At 39.7% G+C, this 13302-nt stretch overlaps 2 protein-coding genes across 2 annotated transcripts; both read left to right on the forward strand.

Annotated features, from left to right (window-relative positions):
* The first annotated feature begins 340 nt into the window (after positions 1-340).
* On the forward strand, positions 341-10820 carry skor2 (SKI family transcriptional corepressor 2). The gene is made up of 9 exons (XM_061747748.1): positions 341-563; positions 2098-4086; positions 4577-4634; positions 5010-5093; positions 8235-8300; positions 8450-8548; positions 8714-8781; positions 9261-9324; positions 9720-10820. Exons 2-8 carry the CDS (start codon positions 2113-2115, stop codon positions 9315-9317), a joined length of 2406 nt encoding a protein of 801 aa, XP_061603732.1. The 5' UTR covers positions 341-563; positions 2098-2112; the 3' UTR covers positions 9318-9324; positions 9720-10820.
* A 333-nt stretch (positions 10821-11153) lies between these two features.
* On the forward strand, positions 11154-13302 carry ier3ip1 (immediate early response 3 interacting protein 1). Its single transcript, XM_061747230.1, has 3 exons — positions 11154-11316; positions 11870-11971; positions 12441-13302. The coding sequence occupies exons 1-3, from the start codon at positions 11226-11228 to the stop codon at positions 12494-12496; spliced, it is 249 nt and encodes an 82-aa protein (XP_061603214.1). The 5' UTR covers positions 11154-11225; the 3' UTR covers positions 12497-13302.

Below are 13302 nucleotides of genomic sequence, written 5' to 3' on the forward strand. Positions count from 1 at the left end.
ACTATTAAAATCACCGTTAAACTCGTTTAAACGACGACCGTAATACATGTTTATTGTAACAACGTGACACGGTGCGATAGTTAATTCATTTTACTATATTTTCGTTACTTGAACTTTGTATGATGTGTGTTGAGGAGATGTGAGCTCGAGCCACACGCCAATCAAACTGGAGAGAGAGAAAGAGAGGGAGAGAGAGAAAAAGAGGGAGGAAGAGAGAGAGAGAGCGAGAGAGAGAGAGAGAGGGAGAGAGAGAGAGAGAGAGAGAGAGACGGATTAACTCGGCGCGTGGCTCCTCTAAAAGGCGAATAAAAACGGATCGTGCGTCCGCGGTTTAGTCACATTTTACGAGCGGCTTCACTGTAGGTAGATCCGATCAAATAAAATAAAAAAAAAACAATTTAAAAAAAAACAAAAAACGCCGCTACCATTAACTCGTGATTACATATTTGCTGGCTTAAAAAAAAAAAAAGACATTTTTTTCTTGTTATGTAGGAGAAAGTGATTTTTCAAGTAAGAGGGATATTTTTTCAACTCACAGTTTGGAGGACTCTCGGCTGGTCGAGGTAAGCACTCGACAATTGCAAGTTGACACTTCAAGGATCAATTGGAAATAACTAATGTCACGAATGACATGCGGCTTGCACGGTTTTAATTATAAAGAGGAATTATTTTGCGTTCGTGTTGTGGGGTCTATCACGGTAATCTACTTTTTGTTGCTCGTTTAAAAATATAAAAAATAAAAGTATGCGACTCCTTGAATAACAAAGCACGTTAAATGGATCCCCCATTTAGTGAATGTTTAAAAATCAATTCAAAAGAATTTCCCTCCAATTTTATACATTGGCTCATAAATTGGTGTTGATACCGCAAAATTGCATAAATGCGCAGTAAAAGTTTTAGACCACATTTTTATATTTTACGTGATAAAATATTTTGTCCGCGTTGCACACCATGAATAAGAGCGTCTTGAATATTTCCTTTAAAAATGCTGTTGCTCTTTGTTTTTTTAAACATTGTTTTTCATTCATAATACAGCATCGGTGAATGATTAAAAAAGAGAAATTCTGCCCTTAAATATATATATATATATATATATATATATATATATATATATATATATATATATATATATATTAACAGCCATCGGACGTTCACGTTCGTTACGTTTTGTCGTTTCAAGTTAAAATATCTTTTTACATTATTTTAAATTCGATACACAAATATTAAATTGTATTGTGTCGCAATATAACAAAGAATATTGCCTCTTCTTTCCGTTTAGAACTTTGACAACTTCAAAAGTCAAGTGACCTGAAATGATTCTAAATATAAAAAATGATAATGCAGACAAGTTCAGTCAAAAGGAGATTGCAAATATACAGACTACAAAATTGAGTTGTAATGCCTGACTCAAAATGGACACATTTCTTTGGGCTGAGATCATTTTAATGTAACTGATTTAGTGAAGCTGCAGGTTTCTGCATGAAAAGGAAATATTTTGAAAATGTTCCACAGAATTACTGTAACATTTTCTTAGTTTGTATTTTGATGAGTGCTAATCCTTCTCAAAATACTAAACCTTGACTTTTGAGGTTTGCACTGCGTTTTAGTAAAATAAAAAATAAAACAATCAAATGCATACTTTGTATATAGCTTACTTTCATTTTTTTAATATTAAAAACAACAATTCATGACTTACACTCTGAATTTATAACACATTTTAATGTATTATGGACACGTATGTTATAGGTGCATTGTCTCACCTGAATTACATGGACAGATGGTGACCGTTTAAAATCTGGAATAATTATATTTTAACATAAATTTATCCTCCTGTACTTTAACCTTCATTAGCTATCAAGACACCTTTATTATTATTTTTTTTTTTGTTAGACTTAAACTCTACAATACAGTTACTCAAAGAAAAAGGTCCAAAAGCAAGGCTCTCAATTTAATTTAAAGGCACACACACTCAGTGCATGATAAATATCTATATTTTGTGTCCTGTTTGGAAATGGCGCAGGAGTGCATTTATTCCTGCAGCATCAACACATCTTCTGTCTTGTTTTCTTTTATTTCCTATAATTTCTCTGTCTGCAGGTTGGTTGCGCCAGTATGGACAAGTCCCATCTTTCCAACCCTAGTGACATCATCATGACAAACTCAACAGGTCCCTACCCGCAGGAACCCCTGACTCCTCCCCGGCCCACCCACCACCACTCCTCGTCTTCCTTATCTTCGCCCTCACCTTCGTCTTCCTCCTCGCCCCTCAAGCCCAATCAGGTCGGCCAGGTCATCCTGTACGGCGTTCCGATTGTGTCGCTGGTCATCGATAACAACGACAGACTTTGCTTGGCGCAGATTTCCAACACGCTCCTCAAAAACTACAGTTACAACGAGATCCATAACCGCCGCGTGGCACTGGGCATCACCTGTGTCCAGTGCACTCCTGTTCAGCTGGAAATCCTCCGCCGCGCCGGGGCCATGCCCATCTCGTCACGCCGCTGCGGCATGATCACCAAACGCGAGGCCCAGCGCCTCTGCAAGTCCTTCCTGGGAGAGAACATACCTCCCAAGCTGCCCGACAACTTCGCCTTCGACGTGACGCATGAGTGCGCCTGGGGTTGCCGCGGTAACTTCATCCCCGCACGCTACAACAGCTCACGGGCCAAATGCATCAAGTGCTCCTTCTGCAATATGTACTTCTCCCCAAATAAGTTCATTTTTCATTCCCACCGTACGCCAGACGCCAAGTACACTCAGCCTGACGCTGCCAACTTCAACTCCTGGCGGCGGCACCTCAAACTTAGCGACAAACACCCAGCTGACGAGCTCATTTACGCTTGGGAAGATGTGAAGGCTATGTTCAACGGAGGAAGTCGGAAGAGGGCGTTGCCCTCTGCGGGCCACTGTCATTCCATGGGTCCCGTGAAGACCCTAGGCTCGGTGGTACCTCACATGATGGGAGGCGACCTGGGCGCGCAGAAAAGAGCACACTTTGAAGATGAAGACGACCTTGAAGGAGGTGGTTTGTCCCCCCGTAAGACACCGCGTAGTTATCCCGTCATCCCCGTCCCGAGCAAAGGCTTCGGCATGCTCCAAAAGTTTCCCCCCACGTCGATTTTCCCATCTCCTTACCCCTTCCCAGCCTTCGGCCTCTGCCAGCAGAAAAAAGAGGATAGTGATGTTTCAGCCGGACACAAAGGGACGGGACTGTCGGGTCTTTTATGGCCCGGACGTAAGGACACTTTTTATCCTCCCTTTTGCATGTTTTGGCCCCCGAGAGCAGCAGGTGGGATCCCTGTGCCCACGTACCTGCAGCCTCAGCCCAGCCTCTCCTCCCTGGCTGACAATCCTTCCCTTCGGCAAGCCTTCTTGGATCTGTCTGACTCCTCTGAACCTGGAGCTCCAGCTGGCAACGCCGTCACTACAAACGTGACCCCCAATAACGGGAGCGCCGCATCTAGATCTGCTCTCTTTGACCCCGATTGTACAATGATAACCCCTGACCTTCGGCCTGTGACTTCGGAGAGCTGGCTCAAACTCTTAGAAAACCCAACACTCCAAACCAGGAAGCCCAGCTACGGCTCAGCCTTCCGCCCTGTCATCAAAGATGCAGAGAGCATCACTAAGCTCCACAGTAACGGAGGAAGCGTCACCGGGGTGACAGATGAGGACTTGGGGATCGCCGTCACAGGGTCGGACCGCCACCCACGGCTCTCGCCCAGCAGCAGCTGTAGTTACGGCAGCGAAAGCGGGGGCGAAGGAGAAGCGGAGGGAAGGGAAAGCGAGGAGGACGGGGAGGTGGACGTGGAGTCCTCTAAGCAGGAAGACGAAGAAGAAGATGGGGGCTTCGCCGGGCGGCCCCCGCAGACTCAAACAAACCTGTTCCTGCCCACAGTGAGCAACAGTGCCAGGGAGGACCGGGGGAATGAGAGGGGGAGTGTTGCGGCATATCCAAGCACCTCCCCTCCCTCCTCTGTGGACCCCATCCGACAGGAGTCCCCCAGCCTGCCCGCCTCATCGCCCGCCAGCCTGCCACTCTCCGGCTCCAGCCCCTTGCACAGAGAAGACCCAACTTACAAAAACGTAAATATCCCCGCAGGCCACATCAGCTAATTATTATTTAAATGGTGCTGCAGCAGGCAGGGATGTGATCTGCATAAGCAGATTGATAGGCTGCCTCCTCCCTGTAGGAATTGAAACAGTCACCCCACCCTGATCCCTGTTAATAGACCCTGGCATGTGGGCTGTTTAATGGCCACCGTCTGTTTGTTCTCTCATTGTAACCTCAGCCTGTTAGGGCAACTCTAATCTTTAACCTGTTGCCGCTTGCATTAACCTAGCCTCTGACGGAGGAGGCGGCAGTGGCAGCAGAGAAATACAAAGAGAGAAAAACACTATCAATATATTTAAAGCATATCATATTAGAAATAAATCCCAGTGCTGACTCATTGAAAACAGATTTTATACATAATGAACTACAAAAAAATAACCTGCTGTGCTCTACCACTGTTCTAGTATACGATGCATAACACACAAATGTAATAATAACTACATACTGTATATCTGATTCCAGGTAGAGAAAAACAGAAATGAAGGACTACCTGCCTACGCAACCAAAGACTCCATGTCAGGTGCGCACCGATGTTTGAAATTGTTGTAATTTATAGCACTTGTCTTATGTACGGTACACACACACAGACTCATTATTAAAGCAGCTTTGACTTACTATCCATTTTTCTAAAAACACTTTTTTTTCTTATTATTTGATGTCTGAGCAAGTTATTTTATGGCAGCTTTGTTCTATTGAGTGTCTGAGTGCGGGGCTTTATGTATCACATATTTCTGGGATGTTTCATTTTCTGCTCTCATCTCTCACACTGACGTCCTCTGCTTGTTTTGTGGTGGTGCACTATTAAACACACACTCAAACATTGGCAAAATATGTGCACGTACCTTATGTTTGACAAGACTCCAAATGACCGGTTTAAAAATGTATTTTTCTCCAGATGAAAACAAAGAGCAGACCAGCTTCTTTGGAGCCGAGAATGAGACATCAGTACCAGCACCGGACTACTGGAGGGAAAGCTCAGGTAGACTCCCCCCCCCCCCCATCTTCTTTAATGCTGTCAGGCAATCACAGCCTGAAATTTTAAGGAAATATGAATAGTGCAATTTGCAGGTTAAGCAAAATGACTTTAATTGCAACATTTAAAAGGGAACAAAACTGTCTGGTACTTCATATTACCGCATTTTGATCAAATAAGACTACTGTCTGCACACCCGTACTATATCTAATGAAGTCCAGTCAGCGTCATGGAGGTATTTATTTAGCAATGGTGTGATGGTGTGCTCATCATAATCAAGTACACCTCGGCAGATTTGTTAAAAAACTCAGAATTTTGTTTCAGAAGGAATATTTTCTGTGGCTTACTTAACTACTATATACCACGCAAATGTGGGCCATTGACAGCAAATGAGATTTATTAATGTGCACACAGTAAAACAGCCGTGATTCCCAACCAGGGTGCCGCAGCAGATTAGTGTGCTGTGAGAGGTCATCAAGGGAAATTATCCAATTGCACTTGATTTCTTATTTATGAATTACAAATATGTCTTTGTTCATCTAGCTGTGTCAGATGCATATAGTAACAGGCAGAACAATGAAATGCTCTTCCTGACAGAAGGCACAATAAACCTGGGTATCTACCTGTTGCCATTCATACAAGAGAATACACTAAATCATCAAACTTCCTGTGAATATGTCAGTTTTGTGTTCAATAAACAGGCCCATATTTCACACTGAGTGAGCACATTTATCTGTAAATTGAGATGAGGTCATCATTATTTCAGGATTCATATGTGATCAATTTTGTTTGGTTGTGTGCCCTGAGTTTTTTCTAATGCAAAGTGGGTGCCTTTGCTCAATAAATGTTGGGAAACAAAATCATGATCTTAATCTTAATTTGGCAAAAATCAATCCACACGAATAAAAGTCTATCAAAGCTACATTTTTTTTAATCTCATTTATAAGCATTCAACCACAGGTAAGTGTAGTCATCATCATCAAAATTGTTCAATTGTTAAATATAAAAAGCTTACTTTTCAAAGCAAGTTTACTGATTTACATTGAGCACCTTTTTAGATCAATATTGAAGTCTGACAGAGGAAAACGTAACATAATTATCTGTGTAAAGGTTTTTAATTTTTTCCCCCGGATACAGCTCTTGTATTGGATCTTGTTAGATGGTGCAAGTGTACCTAATGAAATGCCTAAATACACACAGAGAAGAGCGCTGTGTAAAGCTGCTTAGCCGAGTTGTCACCGAGGTTGTTGCTCTTCGGGGGGCCGTTCTAGTTCAACAAGAAAACATCAGCTCAGAAATAAGCAGCGGCGCCGGCACCCTCCATCCTAGACCAATATCGCCGCAGACATAATTGCCTCCCCCCCCCCCCCCCCCCCCTTCCTCAGCGCTAAAAGAAAAAACCTTACCCGTTTGAAAAAGATCACATCTTATTGCCTTTTTATATCTGTCAGGAAGACATTAAAAGTGCTTTATGACATCTGCGCCAACATTTATATCTACCCCCACTAACACGAACACACACACACTCCCGCTACCCGGACACGCTCACACACACGCATCGTAATGATCCCTGCACATAATGTGTAATGTATTTCGAAAAATTACACGAAACAAATTAAATGAGACCACCTTTCCCCTGATTGCCAAACGTCTCCCTGGGCGTTGGGAAGCTCTACGTGATTAGAAGGCCTGACTCCTTTGAGAACGCAACCCCCTCCCCTCCTTCCCCGCCTCCGCTGTCTTTAAACTCTCCCTCTGTTTCTAGGGAGAGAAAAAAATAATAATCTAATTTTCCATTTATGTAATGCAAACCGCTTTGGCTTTGACTATTCACGGTTAATTGACTGTCAAACGAGGTTGTTATCCTCGGGCAGTGTCTGCAAATTTGCTTGTCAAATGAGACAGAGAGAGGAGAGCAAAAGGAGAGACGAGAAGGGGAACTCTCTGCTCCCAATGAGAGGAAAGAGCATAGGAGGGCTGAAGGAGGATATGAAATGACTGGAGGAGACCATGCACATTGAGCGTGGGAGACTATCACATCATGCTGTTTTCAAACTAGTCACTTTTTTTTTTTTTTAAATGTGACTAGTGCCATCGAAATGAGATGTTTGAGGAACAAGTGTACATCGAGGATGAAATTAGCAAATATATTTGTTCTCCCATACCTCTCTTTTTGTAGGTAAATACAATAAGGTAACCGAAACATATCTCAGTGTGGTTTAAAACTTCACTGTATCTTCCTGGAAGGTGTTTCCAATATTCTGACTCTTTTGTAGCCAAAGATCCCTAAAACTGATGCTGCTGTCCAACACTACAGCAATTCAACCACAATATTCTCATATACAGAAGTGGGTAGTAACACACTACATATACTCTGTTACATTTACTTAAGTAACTTCTTGGATAAATTGTACTTGTCAGAGTAGTTTTAATGGAACATAACTTTTTTGTGAAAAAGAAACACTTTAAGTGTATTACATTGAACTACATTCCGCTCGCTACTTTTATTTGTATCTATTTGTTTTAGTTGGTCAGAGATTTTTTTTCCCCTATATGACATTCATACCGCTGATTAAAAAAAACAGTAAATCAGAAGTTACTCACCAGTTACTCAGTATTTGTAGTTTTTTTTTCACTGAGTATTTACTCTTACTAAAGTAATTATTGAGACGTAACAGTCTACTCTACCCACCTCACTGCACATATAAGTCTAAATCATGTGTTGATAAGGAGTAATGTCACAAATAATAAACACGTTCTTAGTTTTTCATAACAAGTAAAGGTACAGCAAAATCCCCAACACCTGTGGTATCATCTGTACTCTTGTATAAGAGCCATCAAACCATTTTACTCTCTTTCTTTCATCAAAACTCTTCTTAATGGCAAACTATAGTCTGACCACAAAATGAGTTTGGGAAAACGGCCAATGCATCCAGTCGTTAGTACAATGCGACACTGACATCTAGAGGTCACTTGGTTAATTACCGCCGTTTCACTCACAAAGTTAAATACGAAGAATCCAAAAGGTGATAAATAAGGTCAGCGTGTGTGATGTGTACTTATATTAGCAGCTGTGTTGTGGTGGATTTATATGTCTTAAAAAAAAAATACAATCATATTAATCTAAAACTGTCTATGTGTTCTCAGGTGATCAAAGTCAAGGGGCTCCGTCTCCTGTGCAACTTAAGAAGGATGTAGAGAATATGGAGAAAGGTACATAAAGATGACACACATTTGCAATATTGAAACAATTTGCCGATTGGGGTTATTTTGAACAGGGGCATTATAAGCATACACATCTGAGAGTTGTTTTTCAACAACGTCATCCTGTTTTTTTTTTTTTTTGTCTTTGTCCTCAACAGAGGAGCTCCAGAAAGTTCTGCTGGAGCAGATAGACTTTAGGAGGAGACTGGAGCAAGAGTTTCATGCTCTGAAGGGCACATCCCCATTTCCTGTCTTCCGTGAGTGCTACTTTTTCCTACTTCTTCCTCTTCTTCTTCGTCTTCTTAACCTTTCCCTTCGCCTATGTCTTCTTTTCTCCTTCACTTTCCTCAACGTGCACATTTGCAGTTTCTCTATCAATTACACTGAACTGGTTTCTCAATGGAGTGTCATAATCATTCCAGATAATTTCCAAGACCAGATGAAAAGAGAGCTAGCGTACAGAGAAGAGATGGTCCAGCATTTACAGATGGTAAGGCAATGCATACAAAACAATGATGCATACTACATAGAACTCACTGCTAAAAGCCCTAATTTTTATTAAGCATATTAAGTTAATAAATAGACACATACAATATATATTAAAAACTTGCCCAGCGTTCTTGTTGGTGGTAACAATAAAGCAATTGACTGCACTGCTATTGCTTATTTGTGCATCCAAATCATAGTGTAGATGCAATCATCTACTTTGTCTTTCATGGGTGAGAAAGCTGCTGTGCAGCGTCTGAATCAATCATCACAGCTGACTGACAGACTCCATTTGTCTTTGCTTTCTGTCACACGCTTGTGTGCGCATGGTCACAAAGCCTGCATGCGCACTCACAGAACGATAATAATTCATATGAAAAAGCATGCATTTTATCCACCTAAATAACTATTGAGCAATAATTTATTTACTGTGTTCTTTCCCCCCTGACAGTATACTAACATTTCAACTTTTGTGTCCTTCAGATTCCGTATGCAAACATCATTAGAAAAGAAAAGATCAGCTCCCATCTTAATAAGTAGATAAAAGGTAACTAAAGGTATTTTATTCATATTTTAAATTGTTTCCCCAATCCTTTATGAACAACATGAGGAAACAATTGAATATTCAAAATTTTAACCTTATAAAATTATCATATCTGTGATATTTAAATTCTTATTATTTTTTTTTTACTGAAATTAGAATTAAGAGTTAAATCATTACAGTCTATATAAATCACTATCATTTCCTTTTCAGTCATTAGAAATCAATGTAATTTACTTTTCCATCATTATATTTAACCAGCATCAAACTGGTATCAATTTTGTCTCAACTTAATTCTATAAACTATAGTAAATTATGGATTACCAATAAGAAAACGCACAGTATAATCCAGAAACAGCATTAACACTCAATTGTAATGTTTTTTTGTTTTGTTTTCACAGACTGAGTCATCTTACCTGGAAGGAAGAAGAATTCTGCAAAACCTCCTCCTAAATGATAATAATGATAAAACTAAATTAGTAGAAAAGACATAGTAGAATGCAGAGATTTCTCTGGATTCCTTGCACCTGAAACATTTGTCCTGTTCCCTGGGATTGATTTCCTAAAAGAGAAACAAACTGATGACTTCAGATGAAAATCCGCAGTCAGACTCAAAGGCACCAAGCAGGACCCAAAGATGCCCACCATGAATTTACCTGGTGGCCTTAAAGGCTAATCTACTGAAGTTGAACAACCTGGCTTTTTAACAAGTTTTTAAAGGTACAAAGAAGTCAGATTAAGTCAAGACTGTTTTGTTCAGGACTCAGAACTGCTGCTGTAAATAAACACACTGGATTCCGATGGTCCTCACGCTAATATTGTTGCTGTTGTTACTGTTTTTGTTGCTGTGATAATTGTAAATTACATATCAGCCATTATTTACTGTGAACCTATTCATCATAAACATGCAGGAAATGTTACCTCAAAAAGAACATTATTTGTCATATTGTCATAAAGTATTCTCCAGATAAGTATCATAATAGGTATGTTTTTATTTTGCACACATTTTTTTCCAGATACTTTTTAAAATAATTGGAAAAAAAATCATAAATTAAAGGCTTTACTTTCCCCCAAAGGTGTGTCAGTATGCTGCCTTTTTGATTGGTTTGTCATGTCTGCAGATGCTGAATGGACATAACTTGTATATATTGAACTTGTAAAATAGCCCAACAAAAATTGTACATACGCTCCATGTGAGTGTATTCATCCACACAGTCTATTTAAATGTGTTTGTTATTTTCATTTCAGTATTGGGGCCTAAGACCCTGACCTTAAAAATATGATTATTTATTACAAAGAGAAAAGAAAATGTTGCTGTCAATCTCACAAAGTGTAAAATGAAAACTCATCCATCATGTTTATAGGTTTGACCAAATGAATGGATAAAGTTGTCATTGCCTGAGAAAGATGTTCTAATTATAAACTGCAGATGTATTTAAATAACCTATGTTCCTGCTCTCTACGGTTTACTGTATGTGTAAATTAAAAGACTATAAATAACGCTGGGATGGTTTCTTATAAGAAATGTGTTCAAGTAATTAATTGAACAAAATCCATTTGAATGTTTAATAAAAAGCTATCATCACTGCCAACAATGAATCATTTGATGCAATACGAGCAAAAAGAGGTGAACCACATGACAAGACACACAGACCCAATATGAAATTATTATTATTATTGTATTTATTTTTTTTGGGGAAAGGGCACAATAATATGAAACGTTAAACCCCACTGAGCATCCACTTAGAGGTTTTTTTTTTTTTTTTTTTGCCAGGAGTATGAGGTTTACGTAGTCGATGTGCAATTTACGACATTTCTCGTTTGTACGTCATCATCTGCTCATTTACGGCGCCCTGCCTGCTTCAATAGGAGTGGCTGAAGACAAGAGAAGAAAAGAAGTTTTCAGCATGGCGTTTACACTCTATTCGCTCATCCAGACCGCAATTCTGTGCACAAATGCCATCGCTGTGTTGCACGAAGAAAGGTTCCTCAGCAAAAGTAAGTGTTTAGTCGTCCTTGAGGTCATCGTATTTGTATTGGATGTCTCTCGTAGGGCAACACTAGTGCTGGCCATCTCCAATGAGGGAAAATATACTTTTTGGTTTTATTTGAAATACTGTACACATACGAAAAGGGCGATTGATCGGCTTTTATTACGACACACAACAAGCCCACAAAAGCGTTGTTAAAATGTGTGATCTGTACATAATGCTCTTTTGCCTGGGTCTGGTAGTTTAGTTATTTTGGATGTAGTTGACAGACTGTCAATGAAAGTGGTGTAAAACTGCAATGCATCTTTCTGAGGATTGCTTCTAATGTTTTGCACTTTCCTGCAGCTTTTATAGTTAACCAAAATTTGGAGTTCTATACTCCTGTTACCGACACAAACGTATGCATTGTTGAGTTTATACCTCCCTATAACTGAGGATTATCTCTGTGAAGTCAGCTCTTGGATCTCATGAGTGCAAGAGATACCTGTGTCATAGCTCACTGCTGGCTCCTGCCTCGTGTAACCTATCATCTCAATGCATTTAAATCTGTCTCTCTCTAGTTGGATCAGGTGTTGACCAGGGCGTCTCAGGTTTTGGAGATGACCCGGGAATCAAAGCCCAGGTCCTCAATCTCATCCGCTCAGTGCGAACTATCATGAGAGGTCAGTTCCATACATCCACTTGACACGCACAAAGATTTACAGTATATACAGGTGCCTCTCGATGAATTAGAATATTTTTGAAAAGCTACTTAATTTCAGTCGTTCAATTCAAAAAGTAAAACTTAATATTATATAGATTCACTAAATATTGGTGAAAGATTTTATTTTTTTAAATTTTATTATTATTATTTTTTTTTTATAAGTGTGTCTTACAGCTGACAGATCACCATGTCAAGAAATGAGAATATTGCATACGAAAAAAATTTAATTATGAATTTAGACATTTAAACATTTGGAAAAGTGCTTTCTTTCTGTTTGATAAATCTGGATACTGGATGAGGTTCACCTTTTAGATTTAGCGAATGAAATACATTTCTATCATTTTCTAATTTATATATATTTATATAAATGATGCCTTTTTGAACCTGTGACTTTGAGTTAAATATGTTTTCCATGTTTGTTGTTCTAGTGCCTCTTATAATAGTGAATTCAGCTTCCATTGTCCTGCTGTTGCTTTTTGGGTGATAACCGGTCAGCAAGATCAAGTATCAAACTCAAGCTGGAGGACCAAGGAACATTTCTGTCACACACGCGCGCAGTAGTCGTTCGGGTGGAAGCAGTGTTGTTTGTCTCCGATTTAAAAAAAAAAAAAAAAAAAAAAAAAAAAAAAAGATTCCTTCAGTCGAGCTAAATCTTTTCTAAATACTGTAATTTAATGTCATAGTGCGTAACGGTAGCCGAGTGGTTAGTATGTCTGCCTCACAGTTTGAGGTTCGGCACTCGACTCTCACCTCCGGCCTTCCTGTGTGAAGTTTGTATGTTCTCCCTGTGCTTGTGTGGATTTTCTCCGGGTAGTCCGGCTTCCTCCCACATTCCAAAATCATGCATTTCTGTTGAATTGAACACTTTTAATTGTCCTTAGGTGTGAATGTGAATGATTGTCGATGTGTGCCCAGCGAGTGACTGGCAACCAGTCCAGGTTGTATGACCCGAATGAGGAAATGCAGTATAGATCAATGGATTTGTCATATAATTTTTTTACACTCTTTCCCAAGCTCAAGTGGGTCCTAGGGAAGGATTTGAAAAGGTTTTGAAGACGTGGACGACATTAAGATGGTGTATACATTATGTTTTTTACGCCGTGGAGATGCTTGTTACTGCAAGTCATGTTGCAACTGTTGATTTGGTTCTCAAATTTGCCAAATGTCTGAAATTTTTTTTCGCATTTGTGTGTTTTGTTCCTCTTGATGTTGAGCTATTATTGTTATAATCCAATACAAAAATGTTTCCCTTTCATCTTTCCACCTCTGTATAATAAATGGTAACAGTTC

This window comes from Phyllopteryx taeniolatus, chromosome 15 (assembly GCF_024500385.1).
Source record: "Phyllopteryx taeniolatus isolate TA_2022b chromosome 15, UOR_Ptae_1.2, whole genome shotgun sequence".
Taxonomy (NCBI): domain Eukaryota; kingdom Metazoa; phylum Chordata; class Actinopteri; order Syngnathiformes; family Syngnathidae; genus Phyllopteryx; species Phyllopteryx taeniolatus.